This window comes from Erigeron canadensis, chromosome 8 (assembly GCF_010389155.1).
Source record: "Erigeron canadensis isolate Cc75 chromosome 8, C_canadensis_v1, whole genome shotgun sequence".
Lineage (NCBI taxonomy): Eukaryota > Viridiplantae > Streptophyta > Magnoliopsida > Asterales > Asteraceae > Erigeron > Erigeron canadensis.
Window position 1 is genome coordinate 34,532,976 of NC_057768.1, and position 24,588 is coordinate 34,557,563.

Genomic DNA, 24,588 nt, shown 5'->3' on the forward strand with positions numbered 1-24,588 from the left:
AGGGGGTCTTAAAAAAAAAGCCACTGAAAAGGAAGGAAGCAGACAAACTCAAAATTTTCTCCAAATCCATCCATCCATCCAATCACGCTTCACATCTCTCTCGCCGGCAGCGCTCCTTCCGATCTCTGATCTCCAATCAACTCCCTTTCTCTCTCTCTCTCTCTTTTCCTCTCTCAACAAAACTATATATATATGTATATATATATCATCAAAAATAAAAAATAAAATAAAAAATGATCACAATTCCTTATATAACCGCCTTAACAACCTACTTCAGCTACGGTTTACTTTTCGCTTTTGGTCAATTACGTGATTTCTTTCGTAATCTCGTTGATTGGTGGAAAGATAACAATCTTCAGGTACTCTCTATATCTATACATATGTATCTATAGGTTCTGTTAATTAGTGTTATTTTCAAGTGTATGCTTACATGCTCAGTTTATGTATGTTGTTAGGGTTATGCACCGATCTGCTTAGGTCTTGAAGATTTTTATATTCGTCGATTATATCTTCGTATTCAGGTATCTAGTAATTCATTTTATATATATTTGACAAGTTATAGAGGTTGATTTGGTTGCTCAATAAATGAATGAATGATAGTATGATATAAGGCAAATCTGTAGGTTTAGATTCGTATCGGTGATTAAATTAACGATATAATCGAATGCACAAAAGCAAATATAATATAACCACTCACTAAAAGCAGAATGCACAAAGCAACTTGAATGAGTACTACTTTTTTTAGTTATATTTATTTAATGGCTATATTGAATGTTTGTTCCAAATTTATTTATTTTTGTTTATCCTGTAAAGTTTGGTGTTTTGGGGGACATATTGTGGAGAAATGCTTTTTTAGCCATTTGAGAAGAGGAAGTGACAGATATTTGCCGAGTCCTCTTTCTGCAGAACCATTTGAGATACTGGCAATAAGTTGTAGCGGTGATTGAACTTTGGACTTTGTGTTTTGTATAGAGATTAATTGATAGTATATACGTTTTCTCTAAAAAAGAATCCAATTAAATCAAGGTATTGAATAAAATTAATTATGTTAGTATAATCTGGAATAGATGGTTGCTGATGAAAGATTTTAGAGGGGAATATTCCTGAAAGATGCTCTTTATTCGTGTGTGTGTCTAAAGATAAAGAAATGGATATGGTTGGAGAGCACCTTACTCTCATCATTACGTTTTTTGAGTAATGCACTCTGAATATTTTGTTTGACTGTTAAGTCTTTCTTTCAATAGGATTGTTTTGGACGACCTATCTCGAGCCCTCCAGATGCTTGGTTTGATGCGGTGGAACGTGTTTCTAGTGATAATAACAAGACACTCAAGTGAGTGTTGAGATATGCATTATCAGTTTGAAGCTGTTATCTAGTATTAAGTTCTGATAATTTGGTTCTAATGTTAGGACGTGTTATAGTGCATGCAATGATAAATTTTGTTGGTTATACTGAAAGCTAGTAACAAGGTGTCACCATCTCACAAACTGTTGAACTTGTATATGTTTGTAGGCGGACTAAAAATGTACGCAGGTGTCTTAACTTAGGATCGTATAACTACCTTGGATTTGCTGCAGCAGATGAATACTGCACGCCCCTTGTAACTCAGTCTTTAAAAAAATACTTTGCCAGCACATGCAGTAGCCGTGTTGATGGAGGTAGTTTTTTGGATCCATATCCTATTCCTGATCTTCCTCCTCAAAAGTATTTTTGATTAGGAAATTAAATTTGTGACTTATTACCTCTATTTATATCGATTCATTCAGGCACTACAGCACTGCATGCCGAATTAGAGGAGGTGGTTGCTAATTTTGTTGGGAAGCCAGCCGCTTTGGTTACTGGCATGGGTTATGTCACCAACTCTGCTATCCTTCCTGTCTTGATTGGAAAAGTATGTCCTGCTATATGATGAGTAATATTGATGATATGTTTAAGTTTCTCAATTCTTACATGAATATCTACAGGGAGGGTTAATAGTTAGTGATTCTTTGAACCATAACTCCATAGTAAACGGTGCTCGAGGGTCGGGTGCTACTATTACTGTGTTTCGACATAATAGTAAGTTTGTTCTCACCGCTTACATTTTAAGTTGTATTTATTCTGCTCGTTGAATTTCTTTCTGTTTATGTATTTAAGTATCTTGTTTGGGGCCTTCCTCATTATCGTACTCTATTTAGTGCCGTCCCATTTGGAAGAGGTATTGAGAGAACGTATTGCTGATGGGCAACCAAGAACACATAGGCCTTGGAAGAAAATTCTTGTCGTTGTAGAGGGGATATACAGCATGGAAGGGGAAATTTGCAAGCTTCCTGAGATTGTTGCTATCTGTAAGAAATACAAGGTGATAAATGTTTCTTTTCTTCCCTTTTTGGGAATCATGGTGTAGAAGTTGTTGCTTTCAATCATGGTTATGAGAACTTGATTTTCATTCTTACTTTAGTGTACACTTTTCAACATTTCTTCTTTTTCCACAGAACTTGTTTCTGTCAGTCGCTTTCATATCATTTGAATGTGTATTATTATCAGTTTTCCCTATTATTAATTGTATCTGTTACATGACAATAGTTGCTTGAATACCCTGGCAATACACCACTTAACTTTGGATTTATACTTGAAACTGAAGGAATACTTCTATCTAATGATTTTTAGCTTTTACTATCATTAGAATATAACGCTTGAATTCACACTATATCTTCTTTCCCTTTAAATAATAAATTTTTTAAGCTGTACTATTGTTTGGCACATGATTTTGTAATCACAAGCACAACAGTTAAACATTTGAAGTTCTATTGTGTTTATCCTTTCATTAAGTGTAACAATGAGGTTAGTCGGGAGTACAACATTTCATTCTTGCAATTCTGGAGGTTACAAAAAGTAACTGAAGTGCGAATGGTTGTGCACTTGTGCTCCTAAGTTCTGTTGTTGGTGTCCAAGTCTGAATGTGTTTTATTTACGTGTATTATTGCAGTTGCTATCTTTTTATGGCAGCTGTTCCTCTTGAATCTTGCTTCTGTTTCCTTCTGGGTGTCCCTTGTATTTATTTGTTTGGTCAATTTGTAACAGGCATATGTGTATTTGGATGAGGCTCACAGTATCGGAGCCATTGGGAAAACAGGAAGAGGTGTGTGTGAGCTTTTAGGCGTGGATACTGCTGATGTGGATATTATGATGGGAACTTTCACAAAATCATTCGGATCATGTGGTGGTTATATAGCAGGATCAAAGGTCTGTCTTGGTTCCTTCTCTATAGAAATGTCATAATTCATAAATTGATTTGACACCAATGGAACATCACATGATATGATTTTTTTTTGTATGGAAGTGAAAATTCTGCTCGGTTACTGACAGTAATTGCCTGCCTTATGTGTTTATACTTGTTTCTAATGTCAGAACACTTGCTGCCATAGAAACATACGAATTTATCCAGGTGCTAATTAGTTTCTGCATGTTTGAAAAACCACCCGTTTTTTTTGTAAACGAGGGTATCCTTGCCAGAACCCTTTGATGGCACTTGATAGGTCCTTTTTTAAGGTCCTCCTGATTTGGGGACTGGGGGTAGTGGGTTGACTTTATCCTTTATTGTCGTTTACAAATACGGGATTCAGTCTACAAGAGGGGCAAGCTTAAAGAAAAAAGAGGTGAAAGCTATCAGTTATGTGAAATTAGGAGGCCAACATTCTAAATTATTGCTGCTTTTTTTTATTCCTATGAGAAGATAGAGTAATATGAATGTTCCTAGTAGAAGTTGAAGTTTCAAAAGCAAAAACAGAACAACACTTGGAGGGACGATTCAACAATCTTCCATAAGGGTCCCTCTTTTGAGGGCTCGTGACTTTTGTCGATGCTTAGGATCCTTGAAACCTTAATGTGTATCCTTCAACAAAGTATTGTTATAAATGCCCTTGGATATTTGATTCTTTATTAGCTTCTTCTGCAAGTTTGCTACTACTTTTTTCTTTTGTGTTCTATAGGCATAATGATTAGTTAAGATCCTGCATCATAAAACAGAGCATTAACGTTTATATGTGCTTACAATTGTATTTATGTGCCAGGAAATTATTCAATACTTAAAATATAATTGTCCAGCTCATCTATATGCCACGTCTATATCACCTCCTGCTGCTCAGCAAATTATATCTTCAATAAAGGTTATTCTTGGAGAGGATGGCTCTAGTCGAGGTCCAGATGTCTATCTAAATATTTTATTGATTTGTCATTAATAATTTAACCAATTTCGCTATTGTTTGCTGATTTTCTTGTAATTTGGTTAATATAGGTGCTCTGAAGCTTGCTCAAATTCGTGAGAACAGTAACTATTGTAGATCAGAACTGCAGAAAATGGGCTTTGAGGTTCTAGGGGAAAATGACTCACCGATTATGCCCATAATGATTTATAATCCCGCAAAAATCCCTGCCTTTTCAAGGGAATGTCTCAAACGGAATGTATGCTTCATATCTCCCTATTTTTTTTGCTTTATTTAGAGTTGACCATATGCATGGTTCAAACGGGCTGGGTGACAGGGTTAAGTTGAAGTAGGTAGTTCTAGAAATGAGTCTAACATCTTAGTATTCAAATTCCTATTATTTATAAATAATCTGTGTGTCATATATTATAACATTTTATTATTACACTACTGTCTACAGACCTAATTACTTGAAAAAATGATTTAAGCGGTATGTTCAAAAAAATACTTCTAGGGTGACATTCGACCTGTTTTATCCATATGACCCATTTTCATTTAAGCTACTCCATACTTTTAACATTACCCGAGTTGATTTAATTAATGACTAAATGGGCCAAGAATTCTATCTTTATGGTTAGCCATGTAGGCGACTTCAATCTATAAAGTTCTTGCTGATTTGTGTTCTTTTAATCTGCTATAAATTATCTTTCTCGATGGATATTTATATCTGACTCTACATTCTATGGTAACAGGTAGCGGTTGTTGTTGTCGGTTTCCCAGCCACTCCTCTACTGTTGGGTAGAGCACGTATATGCATTTCCGCTGCTCATTCACGCGAAGACATCGTTAAAGCTTTAGAGGTAACAACTTTACATCTGGATACTTCCATCTCCTAATGTTTTCCTGTTGTGGGATCCTTTATTCATTTGCTTTTCACTGCAAGGTTTCCATCTTTATTTTTATTCAACATTAGGTTATAGAAACAAATAACTCGACCTAAGAAAGTGAATCAAATATCATATTGTCAACTTACCCAAGTTACCAACTTATAGAGTTATATCTTTGCTATGTTAATCTAAAGACTTCCCCTATGATTTCACACCTTTTGGTTATTTAATATATGGCTCTTGCACGCATGAGAGCTTTTATATGTGTTTTTCATCTTAAGATCTGTTTGTTTCAAGTTTATCAAGTGTTGCACACATAGTTGTCAAAGGCGCTCGCTTAGTCCGTCTAGGCGCAATGCGACGGTGAGGCCAACCTAGGCCGAACTTGCTAAACTTGCAACTGATAAAGTGAAAGTGAATCCATTAGATCCGAGTAATAACCTCAGCTGAATAATAACCTATAAGTATTAAGACAATATAATCATGTTTAGGCTTGTGTGTCTGTTTATAAATTTCTATTATCATCTCTGTGCACAATAGTTTGTAGTCACACCTTAGATGCGCTTACTCTGTAGGCCACTTAAAAGTGCTTTGTTTTTATTTTATACACATTTATCTAAGTATCTTGGTATTATAAAGATTCATTTTAAAACAGACTTATTTTATATTTTTAAAGCTGGTTTTCTTTTTCTTCTGGAAGGATATCTTACCTCACCCATACCCCACATATATGTGAAATTGGAATTGTTGTATCATGTATGCATTAAAAATTGACATTGTCCGACTTTCATCCCTTATGATATTTATGATTTATCTAATCTGTTGATCTTCTGGATGAAATTTGGATTTCATTTGAGATTATTACTTGTTGCTATAAACTCAATAGGTTGAAGAGTTGAAAATTTATTTTCACATTTTAGCATGTCCTTGAAGTAACAAAGTGATCTTCTCAGGTTATAAGTGAAGTTGGCGACTTGGTCGGCATTAAATACTTCCCTGCTGAACCCAAGAAGCCACAACTTGAAGAAGGCAGAGTTAAAACAGAGTAGCTTATCTGTTTCCGGGTGTGCTAAAGCAATCAAATTCCTTGAAAAGGAGCTGCAGAATAGAACTGTTTGTTCTGCTCATCCAAGTGTATCTGTATTTTTGCTGAACTTGGTCTTGAGACATTGTACAGATGCTGCTACAGCTGCATTTACAGCGTGCCGCAAGTATACGTGTTTAGTGTTGTACGTCTTTCAGTCTTTGATACATTCTTCACTCCAAACCTATGTTTGATAAAACTGGGCATGGTTTTGGCTGGAGAACAAGATACCAGCTAATATTTGTTTGTTTGATTTTTTTGTTCTTATTTCTTAAGTTATTTATAGAATATTGTATAATTACTCTTATGTAGTTATCACTAATTTTGACATTAATTTGTGACAGGATATAAATAGTGGTTGTGGATATAATGACTAGTGTCATGCATAATATACACGTAATACATAAGCAGCCCCTGTTCTCCAAGCTGATACCTAATGATATGATTTATACTTGCAGTCCATCACATAAAGATTGATCCCTAAAGTAAAAGTACCAATCGTGTTTCGGCTATTCATGCATTGTTGGGCATCCTTCATTGCTTTCGTCACTGACGTTAGAAGTGTACAAACATGGTGATGAAATTTTGTAAAGCTAAACCGAAACTGTATCATACTGGAATGCTTTGATGTTGATATACTCTCCATAGTCGGGCACCCTTTTAGTATCGGGTTTTGATTGAAAATTAAAATGCACTATACATAGGTCACGTTTGTTAGAATTAGATTAAATACTTAATATTTTAATAATCAGTCAAGAAGTTAAGGTGTGCTATTTTGCATAACCAACCATTCTGAGATACTGAGACATGGAGACCATTTGGTGTTGCGGTATATATTGTCGGTATACAAGTTGGCTTCTTTAGTTCTTTAATAGAATAAATTAACTCCAAGTTAAAAAGCTTTTAAGATATACTGTATCATTTTAACAAAGGTTTTTCGTTTTTTTAATAAAATTTCTATAACAAAAGTTCAACATGACGGGCTGATTTCAGAGATTATCATATTATGTTTTCTTATACATTTTAATGCAAATCGAAAAAAGTAAAATTAACAAACAAGAGATGCTAAATCTTCATATTATCCTTTCGAACAAACTTAAGTTTCAAACTTTAAAGTTTTCCAACTCTTTGTTTTTTCAAAAGTTAGCTCGACCAAATACTCAGAAGAACAGGTAAATCTTGGAGATATATTGTTGGTCACTTTGTGTAAAACAAAAGAAATGTTAAAAATGGATATATCTATTCTTGAAAGCTTTTTATCACTCAATTTAAGTTATTTTCTCTTCAAACAATCTATAAATTAACAATTGGCGTGATATAAAGCAACAATTTTGTGTAATGTAAAATCAAGTGATCACCTATATATCACTTGCAGTGTATGCATATACCAGCGAGATCAGCTGTAGTTGCCTGAAAATCGAAGATGATGTTGACTACACAACCAATATATAGAAGGTAACCATGGGGACATAAATGTAATATATGCATGAAGTCCCTCCACTTTATTAGAAAAAAACACACAAACAACTATATATATATGGCTGTAACCGGTAAACCAAAAAATCTAAAATATATACCAGTTAGGCTATTACATCTGAGTTAAAAAATGGCTCGCCATCATAAGGTAACCCGAATATAGAAAATCTCATCCATTTACACACACAAACAACTATATATATGATCGATGCCTGTATATATACACACCATATCATTCTTTTCAAACCACTACATAACTTCATCAACTTGCTTACTCAAGGAAGCAATAGTTACTAGCTAAGCTAGTTAAAATGATCACAATTCCGTATTCAGCTGCATTTTCTACTTACTTCTGCTATGTATCCGGGTTCATATATGGTCAGCTGCTTGATTTCTTACGTAATCTGGTTGATTGGTGGAATGCTACCAATCTTGATCAGGTGCACTAGCAAACACACTTGAGTGTGTTTGTGTTTTGTTTTACATTAATACATAGTGTTGTACGTTATATAAAACACATACTCGTATATGTTTAAAAGACAACTTTGAACTATGATCTGCAGGGTTATGCACCAATATTGTTAGGACTTGAAGGTTTTTACGTTCGTCACTTCTATCTCCGTATGCAGGTAATGGTAGCTAGCTAGTCCGCGCCTAATGCATGTTTGTTTTTTCATCTTGGTTAAATGCTTATGTTGATGATGATAACTTACTTTCTTTCTTGGCTACTAGTTGTAATATATTCATTTTGGGTGATTGATCATATTAGCATATCATATGATAAGTTTATGAAAGGGTTTTGAATAAAGTGATAAAGTGGGTCATATTTTTTTGAACCAAATTGAACATTCTGTTTCATGTGACATGAAAACATCCAAGATTACGAAGATATCCAGCGTTAAATTTATGTGTTACAACAATCTGATAATATGTATATATAGGATTGTTTTGGACGACCTATATCAAGCCCTCCTGATGCTTGGTTTGATATGGTGGAGCGCGTTTCCAACAATAAGAACAAGACTCTAAAGTGAGTGTTTAGATATGCATACTGAGTCTGGGGTCCAAATTTGGTACAATGTTTTGAGTCTTCCTTAATATCCAAATTTTATGAAATGTTAGAATGAAAGTGTCCCAGGATATATCCTAAACTTACAGATTTGTAAATATTGGCAGGCGGACTACAAAAGTAAGCAGGTGTCTTAACTTGGGCTCGTACAACTACCTTGGATTTGCCTCAACAGATGAATTCTGCACGCCCCGTGTAATTGAGTCTTTGAAGAAATACTCTGTAAGCACATGCAGTACTGGTGCTGATGGAGGTAGTTTTCTTGGACAATATTATACTCACAATCATGGAATATTTGGCCAAAATAATATAAAAAAAACAAAAAACAAAAAAGACACGTACACATTACTCTTCATACAGCTTTTTCCAATTGTCCCAAATGGGGCTTGAACCCTCACCAACTTGAATACCGCAAGGCCAAAGGCCTTTTGTAATTATATCTGCAATAAACTTCAGTTCATGATCTTTTGTGCTTATTTACATCAATATATACATACAGGCATGACGGCCCTGCATACTGAACTGGAAAAGGCGGTGGCTGATTTTGTTGGAAAACTGGCAGCTATAGTTACTGGCATGGGTTATGTCACTAATTCTGCTATCCTTCCTGTCTTAATTGGAAAAGTACGTCCTGCTATATAGGATCGATAAGTATTCATGACATGTCTATACTTCACATACTTTTCATGGTTTTTTTTTATGACAGGGAGGGTTGATTATTAGTGATTCTCTGAACCATAACTCTATAATAAATGGTGCTCGAGGGTCAGGTGCTACGATTAAAGTATTTCAGCATAACAGTAAGTTTGTCACTTTGGTATTGATAGCTCGCTGTGATTCTCCTAGGATGCTTATTTAGTTGCATTGTTTACCATACTTGGTCCCTTTCTTACTTGACTTTGTATATAGCGCCATCTCATTTGGAGAATCTATTGAGAGAAAGCATTATTAATGGACAACTGAGAACGCATAGACCTTGGAAGAAAATCATTGTTGTCGTGGAGGGGATATATAGTATGGAAGGGGAAATTTGCAAGCTTCCTGAAATTGTTTCCATTTGTAAAATATACAAGGTGAAGGTTATGTATTTTTTAGATATAAAGCCTCTTATATGGACTAGTTGTAGTTGGTTCTCTTAAACTTTGCCTATGTTTTGATTTGGTCCGACTTATTTTAATTTTATATTCAATAGGCATATGTGTATTTGGATGAGGCTCACAGTATTGGAACAATTGGGAAAACAGGCAGAGGTGTCTGCGAGCTTTTAGATGTAGATACTGCAGATGTTGATATAATGATGGGAACTTTCACAAAATCATTTGGATCATGCGGTGGTTATATAGCAGGATCAAAGGTCTAGCTGACCCGAACACTTCTTAAATGCCACTTTTCTTGGTTTTATGATGAGGGGTCTTAAATAGATCGATTCTGAGGGACTATGTTTATAAGTTTTTTCCTATTTGTGTTTCACTATTTCAGGAACTTATTCAATATTTGAAATATACTTGTCCTGCTCATCTATATGCGACGTCCATGTCACTTCCTGCTGCACAACAAATTATATCTTCCATAAAAGTTATTCTTGGAGAGGATGGCTCTAGTCGAGGTCCATACATCCTATCCAAATAAACTTACTATTCAGGAACTAGTTCAATCGCTTTCACCAAAGTTATCTGACTATTGCCTTTATTTGTCCAATGTAGGTGCTCAGAAGCTTGCTAAAGTCTGCGAGAACAGCAACTATTTTAGATCAGAGCTTCAGAAACTGGGCTTTGTGGTTTTAGGGGATTATGACTCACCCGTTATACCTATAATGCTTTACAATCCTACAAAAATCCCTGCTTTTTCAAGAGAATGTCTCAAATGGAACGTATGCTTCACCCCTTACCTTTTCTTTTTTGTCTTCAATCACGTGCTCGTCATTTAACCTATATAAGTCCTTGCGGGATCTTTCTAATTCTATATGAATTATGGTTCTCTAAAGAAACATTAATTTACAAATTACAACTGAATACTAATTCTAAGGAAACAGGTAGCTGTTGTCGTCGTATCTTTTCCGGTCACCCCTCCACTGTTGGCTAGAGCCCGTATATGCATTTCTGCTGCTCATACACACGACGACATGGTCAAAGCCTTGGAGGTAAAATCCTCATATCTACATATAATAATGTACTATTTGTTTCTCCATTATTTCATTTTATTTGATGTCCTTGAAGTAACAAAGTGGACTGCTCAGGTTATAAGTAAAGTTGGTGACATGGTTGGCATAAAGTATTTTCCAGCTGAACTTAAGAAGCCACAACTTGAAGAAAGCAGAGTTACAATGGAGTAGAAGATTGGATTTTGGGTAATCGGTTCAGGGAAAGCCATCAAAGTCCCTTAATGAAGCCTCATATAGTTGTTAAAGTGCCTTATGAGTATGCATTCCTAATGTGTACCTCTTCAGTGTTTAATACATTATCGATTGTATTTTTTGTATTATTAGTTTCATGCTGTTTGCGTTGATCTTGACGTCGATTTGTGAGAGAAATCAGTACTAGTCTCTGTTTTTGTTCTTGCATCTACTTTCGGATGTTTGTTTATATGAAGCAGAATGTGTAGGTAATGTATCAACTATGAATGCCTTGGTAAACATGATAATATGCAGAAACAAAAATAGGAAGAAAGGGAGCCTGATAAGATGAAGTCACTTGTAACCAGGATCTCCAATTTTAATATTGGGACTTTCAGACTCAATGGGATTGAAGGCCCAAAACCTTGAGTCCTGGACCAGTTGTGCATATCCAATTTAGTGCATTGTTCACCAACCGCCTCCTCCGAATATGAAAAAACAATGTTTTCTTGCATGGATTCATTTAGAGTTTACATCTTTTACCACCGATCCTTAAATCCTTTGTTTCTCCATCCAACATCTTACACAAACCAAAGTATTGATATACTTCTGGATTTATACTTGTTTCTAATATTGCCACCACAGTTGATAAACTCAAAGAACCAACATTATTGGATTGCGATTGTGAAGCGGAAAATGAATCCATATTATGAGAATTTTGATAATGTTAGTGATTTTGGAGTGTTTTTATAGCTTTTGTGTGTTGTAAGTAAACCAAATCCAAGATATCTATTTATAAGAGGCTTATAATGGCAAAATGGTTAATAAATGGCGGAAAAAAAGGATACGGTCATAAAATGTACACTTTTAGTCCTTTTGATGGTCAGATCCCGGTTTCAATCCGATTTGAACCGGGCATGACGGGACTCTCACCTTCTTTGGCGCCCCCTTCCAGGGGACTTGGGCCCGGTTCGCCGCTGAGGACGCTTCTCCAGACTATAATTCGAACTACAAAGCAATCTGATTTTCAAGCTGGGTTGTTCCCGGTTCGCTCGACGTTACTAAGGTAATCCTTGTAAGTTTCTTTTCCTCCGCTTATTGATATGCTTAAACTCAATGAGTAGTCCCGCCGGACCTGACCCGGGGTCGCGGTCGAAGCGTCATCAGAAAACAATGCGTTGGGTCAATAAGATGCAACTTTTGGACGAGATACCCGCAACAAAAATCCTGGTTATGTCACCACTAGTCTTGCGCCCGTCAACATGTGCTTTTATTTTTGCCAACCGCTCGGTGAAAACGGGAGACCAATATCCGTTCAGTTTGGAGAAATCGACATTCGAACCGATCCTACCCCTTAAATGTTGAACCGGTTTCAAATCGACGGTTTATCCGAAACCCGAATTAGTTTTAGTGAAACCGGTTGGGTTTTCGGTTTTGGATTTCTGAAATCGGGTCGGGTAAAACCTGTCTTAATGGTCACGACTATTGGTGACAATCATTTGTCATATCGACACTAATATTTTATTATGTGTATAAAAAAACTTCTAAATTTAAAGTTTAATAAATTTTAACTTTTTAAAATATCAATGTTATTAAATTTATGCAAATACTTTAGTAGCATATAACTTAGATGTTTTCAAAAAAATAGTAAAAAAAATTACATGTGTACATTTAAAGAGAAATGATATATTCTCTTAAATATTGACCTAAAAATCTTTTTAAAATTATAAATTTTATGACATGTAAATTCTACTAAATATATTTTATAATTTTTTTTTTTTTAACGTTCGTATCATGAGATGGCTAGCCGTAAAATTTAATTGGGTAGATAGTCATTAGTGACCAATCCACGAAGTCAGGGAAAACTATTCTTTATTCTTTTGAATTCCAACTATTTCAAAAATATTATGGAACCAAACGACCTTAAATTTAAGCATATATATATTTTTAAAAGGATCCATATTTGAAATAGTTAAAAAAAAAAAAAAAGAAAAAAAAACAATGGAAAATGTAAATTTATTTTAAAAATTGGCTTTGGAAACACATGATAGGTATATACACACTCACTGTCAAAGGATAGAAATATACACAATCAGTCAATCACTCACTTTAATCACTTCTAACCCCTTTCCAGCTAAAAAGAAAAAATATGTCTGAGCTTCAACCACCAGTAGATACTCAAACCAACGGCGGCGATCCTCCGGCCGGAGCTCCACCAGACACCACGACGCCTGTGGCCGGACCACCAAAACGACAGCGTAGACCAAGTGTCCGATTAGGCGATATCGGAGTTCGAAATCAAAGAAGAACCAAACATCATCAATGGAAAGATTCAAAATCATGGAAAACAGGTGAGTTTCAAGATTTTGATAAAAACGTTGATAATATGACTAACAATGATGATATTAATAATGGGTTTTTGATGGGGAGTTGGAAAGGTAAGGACTTTTCGAAATCGAGTAAAGCGTTTTCGAGCTCGAAAAGGGTTAGGACTAATTGGGATGACTTTGATTATAATGATGATAATGAAAGTTTGAATTTTGATGGACCATATGATGATGTTAATGATAATGATGATGATGATGGTGTTAATGATGATAATGATGATAATGTGGAAAGAAATGGTGTTAGGGTTTGGTTAAATCAATTAGGATTAGGAAGGTATGCACATATTTTCGAGGTACATGAAGTCGATGATGAGGTTTTGCCTTTGCTCACATTGGAAGATCTTAAAGATATGGGGATAAATGCTGTTGGGTCTAGGCGAAAAATGTTTTCTTCTATTCAAAAGCTCGGTAAAGGGTTTTCGTGATGAAGTGAGACGAGGACGTAAGGTTAAGAAGCGAAAAGCTGAAAACTGGTTTGATCCCTTCTTTTGTATTATATATAAGTTTTAGGGTTAATTTGCCTTATTGGTTTTTACTTTGTATGATGTGGTTTTGTGATGTATATATTTGTAGTTAGATAAGGTTTAGCTGTGTAATTGTTGTTTAAGAGAAGAATGGGAATAAAGTGTATATCTTGTAGTTCAAGAAGTGTTAAATGATGTAGATGGTGTGAAATGATGTTATTGATATGAAAATTGGTACTTGGTTTATCTATAACTTAAACAGAAGAGTGCTAATCTATATGGAATTGGTATATTAGCTTGAGACTGTGTTTAAAATGCTTACAGTTCTCGTTTGTGTTTTTGGGTGTTTAATTCATATGCTAGGCTCTTGGCAGGTTTTGTTGTGCAATTTCAAAGTGAGTATTGGGTGTTTCAAAATCATAAGCAGTTTGTTAAAGTTAGTGGCAGTAAGTAATTTTATATTTATGTTAGATTATCTGTTTTCATTGATCATATTCTTCCTAGCTTCTCCAAAGTTCAAATGATATGTTCGCCCCAAAGGTATAATACAAGAGCTTTTTTAGTTTTGTCAAACACATGAATCTGATCGTTCGATTTTAACAGGCCGTAGTAAGTGCGTTAGCATATACCTCTGTTGGGTATATTATACCCCTGTCATTACTATTTTGTTTTATTTTTATCTAATTTTTTTGCCTTTGTGATGGCAAATTTGCACCTGATAAACCCGATGTTATGAATGCACAATGTTTGGTCTAGACAACCCGCTTATACCCTATTATTGAGAATGACATGCATCATAGAGCTATGGCACAGAGACATTTCACATTAGATAATTTTACATTTATCTTTATTTTTCTTGAGGCAAGAATCATAATTAGGTAATAAGTTTATTACATTAATGCTACAATAGTTAGACAATAGCCAGTCTTGTCTATTGTTATTATTACTAGACTTATGTCGTAGGCTCGTAGACGTTTCATGGTTGCCTTTGTTTACTGACTACGCTGATGGGTTAATCACGCCCTCTGGGTGTGTTGTTTATAAATTTTGTAATGTATCTATGACTGTAGAAAAGATTTGTATAATCTATATAACAAATTTGTTCCTATTTTGGCCAATGCTCAATGGTGTATGCCATACCTCATTAATTGGGTTCTTACCATACCCTTGGAAATAGGGATGACAAACAAACTCATACCCGATGGGTAAATCTGAAATCCGACATTTTTGGGTCGGGTTCGTGTCTGGGTATGCGGGTCTAGGGTCGGGTATGGGGATGGTTTTAGTTTTTTTTGCGGGTTCAAGTCCGGGGACGGTTTTAAATGAAAACCCGTATACCCGAACCCGTATATCCGACCCGTATATACTACATTACATAGTAATAATATGTTTTTTTTCCATTGGCGGTAAGGGGAACTTAGCACTACTTCATTGGGTTTTTTTTTTTTTTTTTGTGGGTGGGGGTGTGGGGGGCTATCCTCATTACTTCCCACTCGGCGAGAGGTGCACCTAACCCACTCATCAATCACGGTGTTCAACTAGCTGACTTGCACTGATAGACCCCTATTGTATTGAAATTTGGCGCTAATCTCTTCAATGTTAGATTATACTCTATGTCAGAACATTTCTGTGAATGCTATTTTGATCTAAGTCTTCTTATTCTGTGCCCCGTGCTAGGAAGCATTTCTTCTTTTTTTATTTTTTCTTTTTCTTTTTAACAACTAATAGTATTACTCTGTATATAATACCAAAACAATAGTACTTGTATAACAAATAAGATACCTATAGAAAACTTCATGCGAGCCAAATATCCAAAATAGGGGAAGAACTTTATTCATATTACTTGCAAAACAAAGTCAAAATCATCCGGACGCCTATAAGCCACTTCATTACGCCGAATTCCAAAACAAATAAAAATAAATAAGTAATGGATCCCCGATTACATGCGGGGAAATCCGAAACCTGGCGGTTAGAAGGTAAATGGGGACCCATCGGGTCCGGGTTTAGGACGGAGATTTATAACCGGGTCCAGGATTACTTAAACCCGGACCATACTCGTCCCATTGGCATCCCTACTTGGAAAACGTATATATCATGATGTGTATCATAGTTCGCTTATATGTACGTTCGAATGTAGAAACTATTAAAAGCTATTGCTCAAGATTTTATTTCATAATTCTTTATGAAATGCTTTCAGAACAAAGGTTCGAATAAGAGTTTTCAGAACAAACCTTTTCTTTCATAAATCTTTATGAAATGTCAGACATGGAAATCCCTCCAGAAAATGCATATATGATCATTGAGACGGATGGATGTATGGAATGCTGGGGTGCAGTCTGTAAATGGAAACGAAAGAAGAATGATCCAAGAAAAGAAGAGAAAGTGTGTGCTTACGCCAGTGGAAAATTTAATCCCATAAAGTCCGCATTAGATGCTGAAATTTATACTGCCATGGAAGGATTAAAGTCCTTCAAAGTCTATTACATTGGGAAAGGCAAGGTAACACTGCGAACAGACTGCTTAGGAATTATTAGCTTCTACAACAAGACCGTCCAAAGTAAACCATCAAGGGTTAGGTGGATGAATTTTGTTGATTACTTCACTGGAATAGGAGTTAATATTCATTTGGAACACATTGATGGCAAGCTTAATGTATTAGCTGATAATTTGTCAAGATTGGTCATCGTCCTTATTGCAAGAAACGTAGAACGTTTCAACCTAGAAGAACAAGAAATTAACAACTCAAGGCTTGGAGTTTCTAGAGACTACACTCGATGAGCTATGGAATGAGAATCAACTGGGCTATAACACTACTCATCAGGATTCTCAAGTCAATTAAGGTCTAGTTGCCTTAACACAAACATGAAGATGTACAAGTCCTCGGTTGGAGAATGCATGTTATCTGGTAGATTTAAAGGCTGGACTAAAAGAAGCTAAAAGGCCGATAAGGAGTTGGCAAAATTATCAACCCAGATTGATGAACTCCGATCTATCCCGGATGATTTTGAAGAAAATAAGGAACTGGCCCAACAAATAAAAGCCCAAACCAAAATCCAGGAAGTAAGCCCAAAACCCATGGAGCACTGGAAGACAAATGGTGGGACCAACCTTATCACCCATTATTAGAATTCCCAAATGTCGTGAATTATTGAAGGAACAAGTGATGGACCATCCGGACTACTCATCATCAAGATTCTCACGTGTTTTAAATTTAGTGTCATTTGTTTGAATTGATGTGTCCAATTATTGTACTCCATGTTTCCTTTTATTTGTCGATTGTAGTAGTCGAATAATTCCTTCTCAAAAGGAATGGTGTGTAATTACAGAGAAAATGATAGGTTGAAATTAGTGAATATGGGGCCCATAAGCACTGTTGTAAAACTCACCGAGCAGATCCGAGTAATCTCTGAGTTTTCGCTACAAGCTAGGGTGCCGAGTCGAACCGATTACTCCGAGTACTCTCCGACTTGGTCACTTTGACCCCCGAGTACTCACCGCATACAACCGAGTACTCTCAACTCGCTTGTCGACCGATGGGAACGATTAACGACTTCTGCAACCTTGTCCATAAGTGCACCCGGCTAATACCTAATCCCATCTCTTTGGGTGTACAAATAGTTGTTATTCTATGTTGAGAAGAATCACAATAGGCATTACCTAATCTGATAATTCTCTAAATATTTTCAATAAAAGATTACAGTTTAAGTTTTATAATCTGTTTAAAAATTCCAAGTTTTATATTTTTAAGGTCTATTCTCTATAAGTCTTTAATTATTTTGTAGTTTGAGTTTTATCGTTTTGACTCTCTGCATGATCATTATTCACTCCGCTGACTCTATTGGTATCAATAACTTGGTGAGATGAGTTTATGGAATCAATGGTTCAAGTGAGATACATCAGCCCGTTCATACATTCCATTGTGTTTGTGGCATTTTTTAGATTATGAAACTTCATCCAGTAACTTGGATTGACGTAGTGTTATGTTATGCATACCGGCTTCTTTTTACATCTTATTGTACAGCAGATACTGTTGATATATGTTTGAAAGCAAAATAGAACATGTTTTATACAAGTATTGAACGCAAACACCAAATATCACTCGATTCAAAATTTCAACTTCAGTGGCTCCTTTGCGAAACATTTTAAAAACTCAAAATAAAACCTGTGTATGTTTCAGAAAGGACGAAGTCCGTTGAGGATGTATTGTTATAACCAAGCAGTTTCTATCATTGAAATAATTTTTACTCTGCAACTACTTGTTATTTGCCGCCATATACAAAATGTTCAAAAGGGAGAACTAACTTAAAACCTATGACCAAACAAATACATAAATGCTATTGCAAAAACAATGTGGTCCGTCCTCTCCTTTGACTGTTTGGATTCCATACAAAGAAGACCGATTGATAATCAACACATGTTACAAGTGTTACAATGAAGCTGAAACTGCCTACGGTGTGTTTAGAAACCACCAACCTGGAAAATGGTGTACAATAATTAAAAAGAATAAGATTTTATAAGCCTGTGTATATACTCATTAAATATGAGGCAGCGTTCAGCATTCATTCTAGTAGAGGTGGTCACGTATTTGATTGGTGCTACTTCAGCTATTTGACACGGTGCAAAGTTGACTATGTCCAACACTATGCTCCAAAGGGTACATTGTCGTTTCTTTCACATATCTTTGATGATCTAAAGCAGCCTTTCTGAGGCCTGAATATTGGCTTTTATGAAGTTTCTTCTTGATGATGGAACAAGATGCTAGAGGGTCATCAGACCCGGCTGCAACCCACCTATTACAGTTATGAAGCACCGTTTGATCATGTTGAGATATCAGAAATACATTATTCCACATTAAGGGGTGTCTGGAATTGTATTTGAAAGTTAATTATCTGGTTATCTTGCAACATCAAGTTGTATTCGATTAATTATAGAACGTTGTTTGAGAAATGAGGTTTCAACCTAGTTTCTCAAAACTGCATTTCTCTGATTCTCTCTAAGACAATACAGACATGCCATAGTCCTTTTACAGAACACTGTATTCTGAATACTTGCCTTTTGCAAACATGATAACCAGAAATTCATTTCAAAACACAATCCCAAAACCCTCGAAATAAAATAGAATTTAGTCTTGCGGAAACTAGGATTAATTAAAATCTAAACAACTAGCAAAGAGATCACAGGATGCTGAAACTACATACCTCAGAATTTTCTCTGATGCAAGTCTAGCAGCAGTGATAGTGTTATGGCTAGGTACCCATTTTACAACACGGTTTGGGTCAGCACGCATTGGAGAATGAATTTTTATAAGCTTGTAATTCAGAAAATTGGAACAATAAATTAGTCAGGAAAAGTTGAAGTTACAGAAAATTACGATTTTTAAATAACAAATCTACTATTAGAAAGCAGAACAAGATCATGGAACCACACTGAACATGAAGGAAGACGTGTCACACATTCGTAATTGCTACATTCTTATTGCAAAAATACATGGCCATTAATCAATTTATCTACATATGGGTCGATTTGGGTGAAATTTCTACTATAACGGGTCAAATATATTAGGCTAGACTATTTAACTAATAAGAAAATGGGTCAAATGGGACAGAAGTAATTCAGATTGTATTACCATGTATATGTACTGCCTAAATCACTATGCTAATATATGTTAGGTTACTTTTGTTATCACATCGTTTTTATGATTACATCTAACATGTTACTTATTCATGTAAAATAAAGTGATGGATACAAAAGTGTAGAGGCATGTCCCAAACCGAGCCAATCTGTTTTGACCCAAACCCAACACTCCAGCCTCGTCTGACTTGTCATAGTGCTGAAGGAGCAGGTAGCAAAAATTAACTTACTCCTAAACACTCCATCATCTGGTAGTAAGCCCTACCATGCAATGGGGTATGGCCTTGTCGAGACTCTGAGAAATATCTTGTCCTGTATTCAACATAGCCAAAATCATTGATTAGGGACATCAGTCCTATATATCTTGGTTAGAATAGCTTCCAGCAATTTTAAGGATATAAATCTTTGAGCCTGTTGATAAGACTCTGATGCAAGTAACTTAGCATGCCACATCATGTATTTTGTACATGCTGATTGCATTCAGGTACCATATCATCAAGATGACATATCATTGTTGTTAGTAACTTGAAGTGGAAACTTAGAATTGGCTTAAGGTCTCTCACTTAAGGGTCAAATGGGTCCTGTTAAAAGACTTAACTAGAAAGGAAACATGGCAAATGGGATGGACGGGTTGTCAAGTTCAAATGAACAAAAACCTCCTAAGTCAAATGCACAAGACCTCCTAAATCAATTGATCCTCATTTTTTTTCGTATTCACTCTTTCATATCCACCCCTCCTATCATTATAGTCAATTTACTATTGTGAGAAAATAGTTGTCATAATTATCTCTTCATACTCCAAGTCTCAAATACTAGTTAAATACCAAACATGGATAAGAAAGTGTTTGAGATCAGCTCAACCTGGCCTGTTTCGCCCACATTAAACTGATCTGTTTCACCCACATTAAAGATAACCCATTTCAAGCCGGCATGGTTTTGCCTGTTACCCAACCCACCTGACCTGTCCAGTTTGCCAACTATATTGGAAACCCATATTTTTTTACTAACAACATCAATGCCTAAAAAAGTTGAGATGTTCATATAAGCTTTTATACCATTCTTTATAGCCTGGATCTACGGTGAATCCATACATGTCAACCGTATCACATATTGACAGAGCAAACTCCAGAGCCTTGAGACCGGTTCCTTTTGCTGCTGATCCAAAAGATGCACCTAACATGAGATATATGGGATTGAGAATTGGAACTTCCTACAATACAAAAATTTTAGTTCAGGTTATAGAAGGTGGATTGAATAATAAACAGACAAGTAAGTTCAGCTTATTAAATTGCCATCTACTTGAAAATTAAAATCACACATCCAAGTAGAATGCCATGTCAAAATTAGGCTCACCCGAATCATTTTGTTCATGATGTCATGGATTGTAGTTTTGACGAGCAGCACCTCTTTTCCAGTTTCTGTGGAACATGAAACATTTAGTAATGTTCCAATAAAAAATGTATCAGGTTCATACATGTAGAGTTGCCATAGTAGAATACCATATAGCTCAGCAACTTTATCCAGAGCTTTAGCAGAACCCCTGTTCAGTAGGCGAAATGTACTTTTTTTACCCACATGATCCGTGTAATTCTGCATTGCAGCTTGAGAGTGAGAGGGGAACTCTAACTAAGTTTACCTACAAGCCAAAATCCGGATATGATATATATACCTGGATAGGTGCACCGTTTTCCCTTAAAACGGCATCATAATTATCAATTTCCTCGCCAAACTTTGTCTTTAACAGATCTCCTGAGTTACCAATAACTGCACAACGACCATATTGACGTGGAACATACGGTGGCGTTTCAGGTAGTACCAGAGAAAGTTTCTCCATGCAGAGAGTTTTATTCGCACAGTTGTTGCTGCAGCAAGAGTGCAACAAATCAGACAGCAAACATATGTAAGACCAAATAAACATTGTATGGACTTGCAAAAGAGAAAAGACAAGAGTACGGTATCTCCTTGAGATACATAAACTTGGCTGAAACTTTGAGCATCTTGATTTACGATTGAAGATAGACACATGGAATTAACAAAACTAGCAGGCAATGTGTGTCGTGGACACACCTTGTTCTTAATAATTATGAGATTTTGAGGCTTACAGTTGTATTCCTTTATTAATTCTCCGCCATGCATAATCTTTCCATCCATCAGGCAAAGCATCGATGAACTCCTTCGTAAGAATGGTGGTACTGTTACGAACCTGGACAACTCAACTTATGAGAAACGACACAACTAACAAGTGTGTATCGTTAAGTCTTATGACCATTTTCTCCAAGAGAGAGCAGAAGATGTAATTTGCTTAACCATATTAAATTATTGAGATGGTAAAAAGATAACTGTGAAACTGAACAGCATGAAATTAAATTCCCACCCAAACTCCCCATCAATGGGTTAGGTACAAGTCCACAGTTTATACTGAATGTATGCCAGAAACCGACTCTCCAATGTGTCTGCCGTGTTTGCATGGAAATAGACAGATTTATCGAAGGTTACATATAAGTGAGACTTTTCTAAGAAGATAAATCAATGTCATGTTTGCCATTTTACTTTTTATGTGGGGTCTACTGGTAAAAGTTACACCGTGAAACAATTGGCGACTTGGCATACTAAAAGCTTTACATATGGGAAAACAGAAGGTATAAAGCTAGTTACACATCAGATACTAACCTGCTCCCATGTGGCAACTGCTTCACACAGGTTAAATTCAAAGGATAAGCCCTCTAGATTTCCAGTTTTGGGGTCTTTCTGTCAGAAGTCCAATTCAGATAATAATTAGATAACATATGATAAAAATTGCGGATAAACATGAAGCGATAAATCAATTTTATTCCTTTTCCAATGAGTGACAATAGCCACTTAATCAGCATTTAACCGAAAATGCAGCTATACCGACACACCTGGGATACTTTAACAGAATTAGATTACAAAGAGCTGATATGTGAGAAAACCTACCCATTTAGGGATTGTGTCACTGGGAAACTGTAGAGTAACTGTGCAATAGTCTCTGCCACTGAAAGCTTGCAGCCCTAATCCATTGGCCCTCTAAACAATTTGAACCAAGCAATTACAACAAATCACATAAAGGCAGTGCTTTTCTTCTAATAGTCTACAGGACAACTCTAATTATAAGGAGATACATCAATGTACGTCTTGTGTGTGTGTGACTGTGTCAATTATATATATCCTTTAATAAATTTATGGGAACACTACTCATCCTTTCGATTTACGGCTTACACTCTTTCCATCTAATAATCTACAAGGTAAGTCTAATCATGGGTAGATACATCAATGTATGTCTCGTGTGTGTGTGTGTGTTAGTTATATATAGCCTTTAATAATAAATTTTAAGGGAACATGTACACATGAAACCTCTGCAATTACTAAACTGTAGTATTTTACATTTCACGTCACTTTCCTATAACCGTACATTCACAAAGCACTTCTCTTTCCTATAAATATAAATTCATAAAGCACTATCCAATATGCATCATTACACAATCATGCTCTAAGTTAGCTTATTCGCTCTATTCTCCAATCCAGTTGCCATTTACCTAAAGCTGTTCAATACTAAACTCAACGCTGTCCAAATTCAGTAACATTAAACTGAGTCTACTTATCACTTAAAGCCGTATTACAAGTATTCATTTTTGTATCACTAACCAACATTTCAACTTAAATTCACAATCAAATAAACTCAACCTAAAAAAAAAAAAAAAACCCTCACCACACACTTTTGAAAACCAGTCTGCAACGATTGCAATGCTTCGATTTCTTCGTCTGTAATATTAAATGGTCCGTCTACTCGCATATACATAATCATATATATCTCATCAAAATCAAATCAAACTAAGCTAAATAAATATCATAAAATGTGAAAGTAAAATAAGAATAAAAAAAAAACATACTGAGATTAGATACGCCGGTGATGTAGATAACAATAGCTACAAATCCAGATGCTAAAGCAATAATAAATGCTAAATGTAATAACTTCATTTATTATAAATTAAATTAATTATTTTATCAATAATTTTTTATTATTATTTATTGATGTTTTTAAAAACAAATTATTAGTTCAATCAAGTGCGAGTTTGAAATAACTTGAAAACCTGATTATTCGGAGTGTGTAGAAGAAATACACAGTCGGTGTGTTTAAAGATTTCGCAGTGAGAGTGACGGTGTTTCTTGATCTGATTTGCGAAGAGATGGACCTTTTATAGTTACAAAGAAATGTTACATTTGTTCACCTTTAAGTGTCATCTTTTTTATTTTGTACCCCCTATATTTTACTATTAATTAATTAAACCTTTTTTTTTAAAAATGTGAATTACTGGAAATTAGAATGTCTAGCATATGTTTTTAGCCGAATTTGCGTTTAAGATCCCCTCGCTTAATAGATTCTCGTTTTAGACCTAGGGATGAGCAAAAGACCCGATGATCCACGCCCAATCCAGAACTGACCCATAACCAGCCCTAACCGACCCGTCCAAAGCCCTAACGGGTCGAGTCACCGGTCACGTTTTTAATGCATTCGCGGGTCACGAGTTGGACTGGTCTAGCCGGGTGAAGGCAAAAACCAAAAAATTGTGAAGGAAACCCGTAACCCGCCCGAACCGTCCAGAACCTTCACGGGTCACGTTTTCATGCTAAAGCGGGTCGGGCCGGTTTCAACCCGTGCACGTCCCTACTTAGACCAATGGAAACACAATTGATGTGACCACACTCAAATTTGTTTAAAGTGGAACTCAAACTTAAATACCTAATACCACTTATATAAAAAAATATATATCCTTAACACTAGACCAATATGTAATGAGATCTGATAATGGTTGTTAACTAACAGTCTAACATCTATACCTACTTATAATAAAAAAAAATAAATAAAAAATCTTCTTTATTCTTAGAAATGTTAGAAAGTTACAATATGCAATATTATAAAAATATCTCTTTCCTTTTTTTCTTTTTTATTTTTTGAATAAAATCACTCTTTTTTTCATTCATTAATTTAATTATCTCCACTAATATATATCTAAAATACCCTAAATGAAATAAATTATACCACCAGTCACTCCA

The 24,588-nt window shown here is 35.5% G+C and overlaps 4 protein-coding genes across 5 annotated transcripts; 3 read left to right on the top strand and 1 right to left on the bottom strand.

Moving 5' to 3' along the window:
* LOC122578460 (long chain base biosynthesis protein 2a-like) lies at window positions 1-6,490 on the top strand. The gene is made up of 12 exons (XM_043750431.1): window positions 1-359; window positions 456-521; window positions 1,245-1,333; window positions 1,514-1,659; window positions 1,768-1,892; window positions 1,966-2,059; window positions 2,179-2,342; window positions 3,065-3,226; window positions 4,054-4,180; window positions 4,278-4,444; window positions 4,938-5,045; window positions 6,026-6,490. The coding sequence occupies exons 1-12, from the start codon at window positions 234-236 to the stop codon at window positions 6,119-6,121; spliced, it is 1,470 nt and encodes a 489-aa protein (XP_043606366.1). The 5' UTR covers window positions 1-233; the 3' UTR covers window positions 6,122-6,490.
* A 1,408-nt stretch (window positions 6,491-7,898) lies between these two features.
* On the top strand, window positions 7,899-11,176 carry LOC122579964 (long chain base biosynthesis protein 2b-like). Of its 2 annotated transcripts, XM_043752230.1 has the most exons (12): window positions 7,899-8,072; window positions 8,196-8,261; window positions 8,574-8,662; window positions 8,809-8,954; window positions 9,201-9,325; window positions 9,408-9,501; window positions 9,611-9,774; window positions 9,894-10,055; window positions 10,181-10,307; window positions 10,405-10,571; window positions 10,734-10,841; window positions 10,938-11,176. In XM_043752230.1, the coding sequence occupies exons 1-12, from the start codon at window positions 7,944-7,946 to the stop codon at window positions 11,031-11,033; spliced, it is 1,473 nt and encodes a 490-aa protein (XP_043608165.1). In that variant the 5' UTR covers window positions 7,899-7,943; the 3' UTR covers window positions 11,034-11,176. The 2 variants fall into 2 exon arrangements, with proteins under 2 accessions (XP_043608165.1, XP_043608166.1); XM_043752231.1 differs by lacking the exons at window positions 7,899-8,072; window positions 8,196-8,261; window positions 8,574-8,662; window positions 8,809-8,954 and having other exon boundaries at window positions 9,194-9,325; window positions 9,408-9,509; window positions 9,628-9,774.
* Window positions 11,177-13,105: 1,929 nt separating this feature from the next.
* LOC122579564 (protein bicaudal C homolog 1-A-like) lies at window positions 13,106-14,137 on the top strand. The gene is made up of 2 exons (XM_043751751.1): window positions 13,106-13,384; window positions 13,472-14,137. The coding sequence occupies exons 1-2, from the start codon at window positions 13,183-13,185 to the stop codon at window positions 13,843-13,845; spliced, it is 576 nt and encodes a 191-aa protein (XP_043607686.1). The 5' UTR covers window positions 13,106-13,182; the 3' UTR covers window positions 13,846-14,137.
* A 4,059-nt stretch (window positions 14,138-18,196) lies between these two features.
* On the bottom strand, window positions 18,197-23,560 carry LOC122578494 (sialyltransferase-like protein 2). The gene is made up of 12 exons (XM_043750468.1): window positions 23,424-23,560; window positions 23,243-23,316; window positions 22,471-22,560; window positions 22,186-22,263; window positions 21,618-21,718; window positions 21,185-21,377; window positions 21,015-21,105; window positions 20,869-20,933; window positions 20,571-20,725; window positions 19,746-19,827; window positions 19,083-19,192; window positions 18,197-18,674 (listed from the first exon to the last, which is right to left on the bottom strand). Exons 1-12 carry the CDS (start codon window positions 23,509-23,511, stop codon window positions 18,485-18,487), a joined length of 1,317 nt encoding a protein of 438 aa, XP_043606403.1. The 5' UTR covers window positions 23,512-23,560; the 3' UTR covers window positions 18,197-18,484.
* Window positions 23,561-24,588: the final 1,028 nt, after the last annotated feature.

Excerpts from the sequence above, each read along its gene's own strand:
- LOC122578460 (XM_043750431.1), top strand. The coding sequence starts at position 234 with ATGATCACAATTCCTTATATAACCGCCTTAACAACCTACTTCAGCTAC. Across the intron at positions 1,660-1,767 it reads CAGTAGCCGTGTTGATGGAG|GCACTACAGCACTGCATGCC; the intron begins GTAGTTTTTTGG and ends CGATTCATTCAG. Across the intron at positions 3,227-4,053 it reads GTTATATAGCAGGATCAAAG|GAAATTATTCAATACTTAAA; the intron begins GTCTGTCTTGGT and ends TTTATGTGCCAG.
- LOC122579964 (XM_043752230.1), top strand. The coding sequence starts at position 7,944 with ATGATCACAATTCCGTATTCAGCTGCATTTTCTACTTACTTCTGCTAT. Across the intron at positions 8,073-8,195 it reads ATGCTACCAATCTTGATCAG|GGTTATGCACCAATATTGTT; the intron begins GTGCACTAGCAA and ends TATGATCTGCAG. Across the intron at positions 8,955-9,200 it reads CAGTACTGGTGCTGATGGAG|GCATGACGGCCCTGCATACT; the intron begins GTAGTTTTCTTG and ends ATATACATACAG.
- LOC122579564 (XM_043751751.1), top strand. The coding sequence starts at position 13,183 with ATGTCTGAGCTTCAACCACCAGTAGATACTCAAACCAACGGCGGCGAT. Across the intron at positions 13,385-13,471 it reads TTCAAAATCATGGAAAACAG|GTAAGGACTTTTCGAAATCG; the intron begins GTGAGTTTCAAG and ends GGAGTTGGAAAG.
- LOC122578494 (XM_043750468.1), bottom strand. The coding sequence starts at position 23,511 with ATGAAGTTATTACATTTAGCATTTATTATTGCTTTAGCATCTGGATTT. Across the intron at positions 22,264-22,470 it reads GTGACACAATCCCTAAATGG|AAAGACCCCAAAACTGGAAA; the intron begins GTAGGTTTTCTC and ends GACTTCTGACAG. Across the intron at positions 20,934-21,014 it reads TAAAGTTGCTGAGCTATATG|AAACTGGAAAAGAGGTGCTG; the intron begins GTATTCTACTAT and ends CATGTTCCACAG.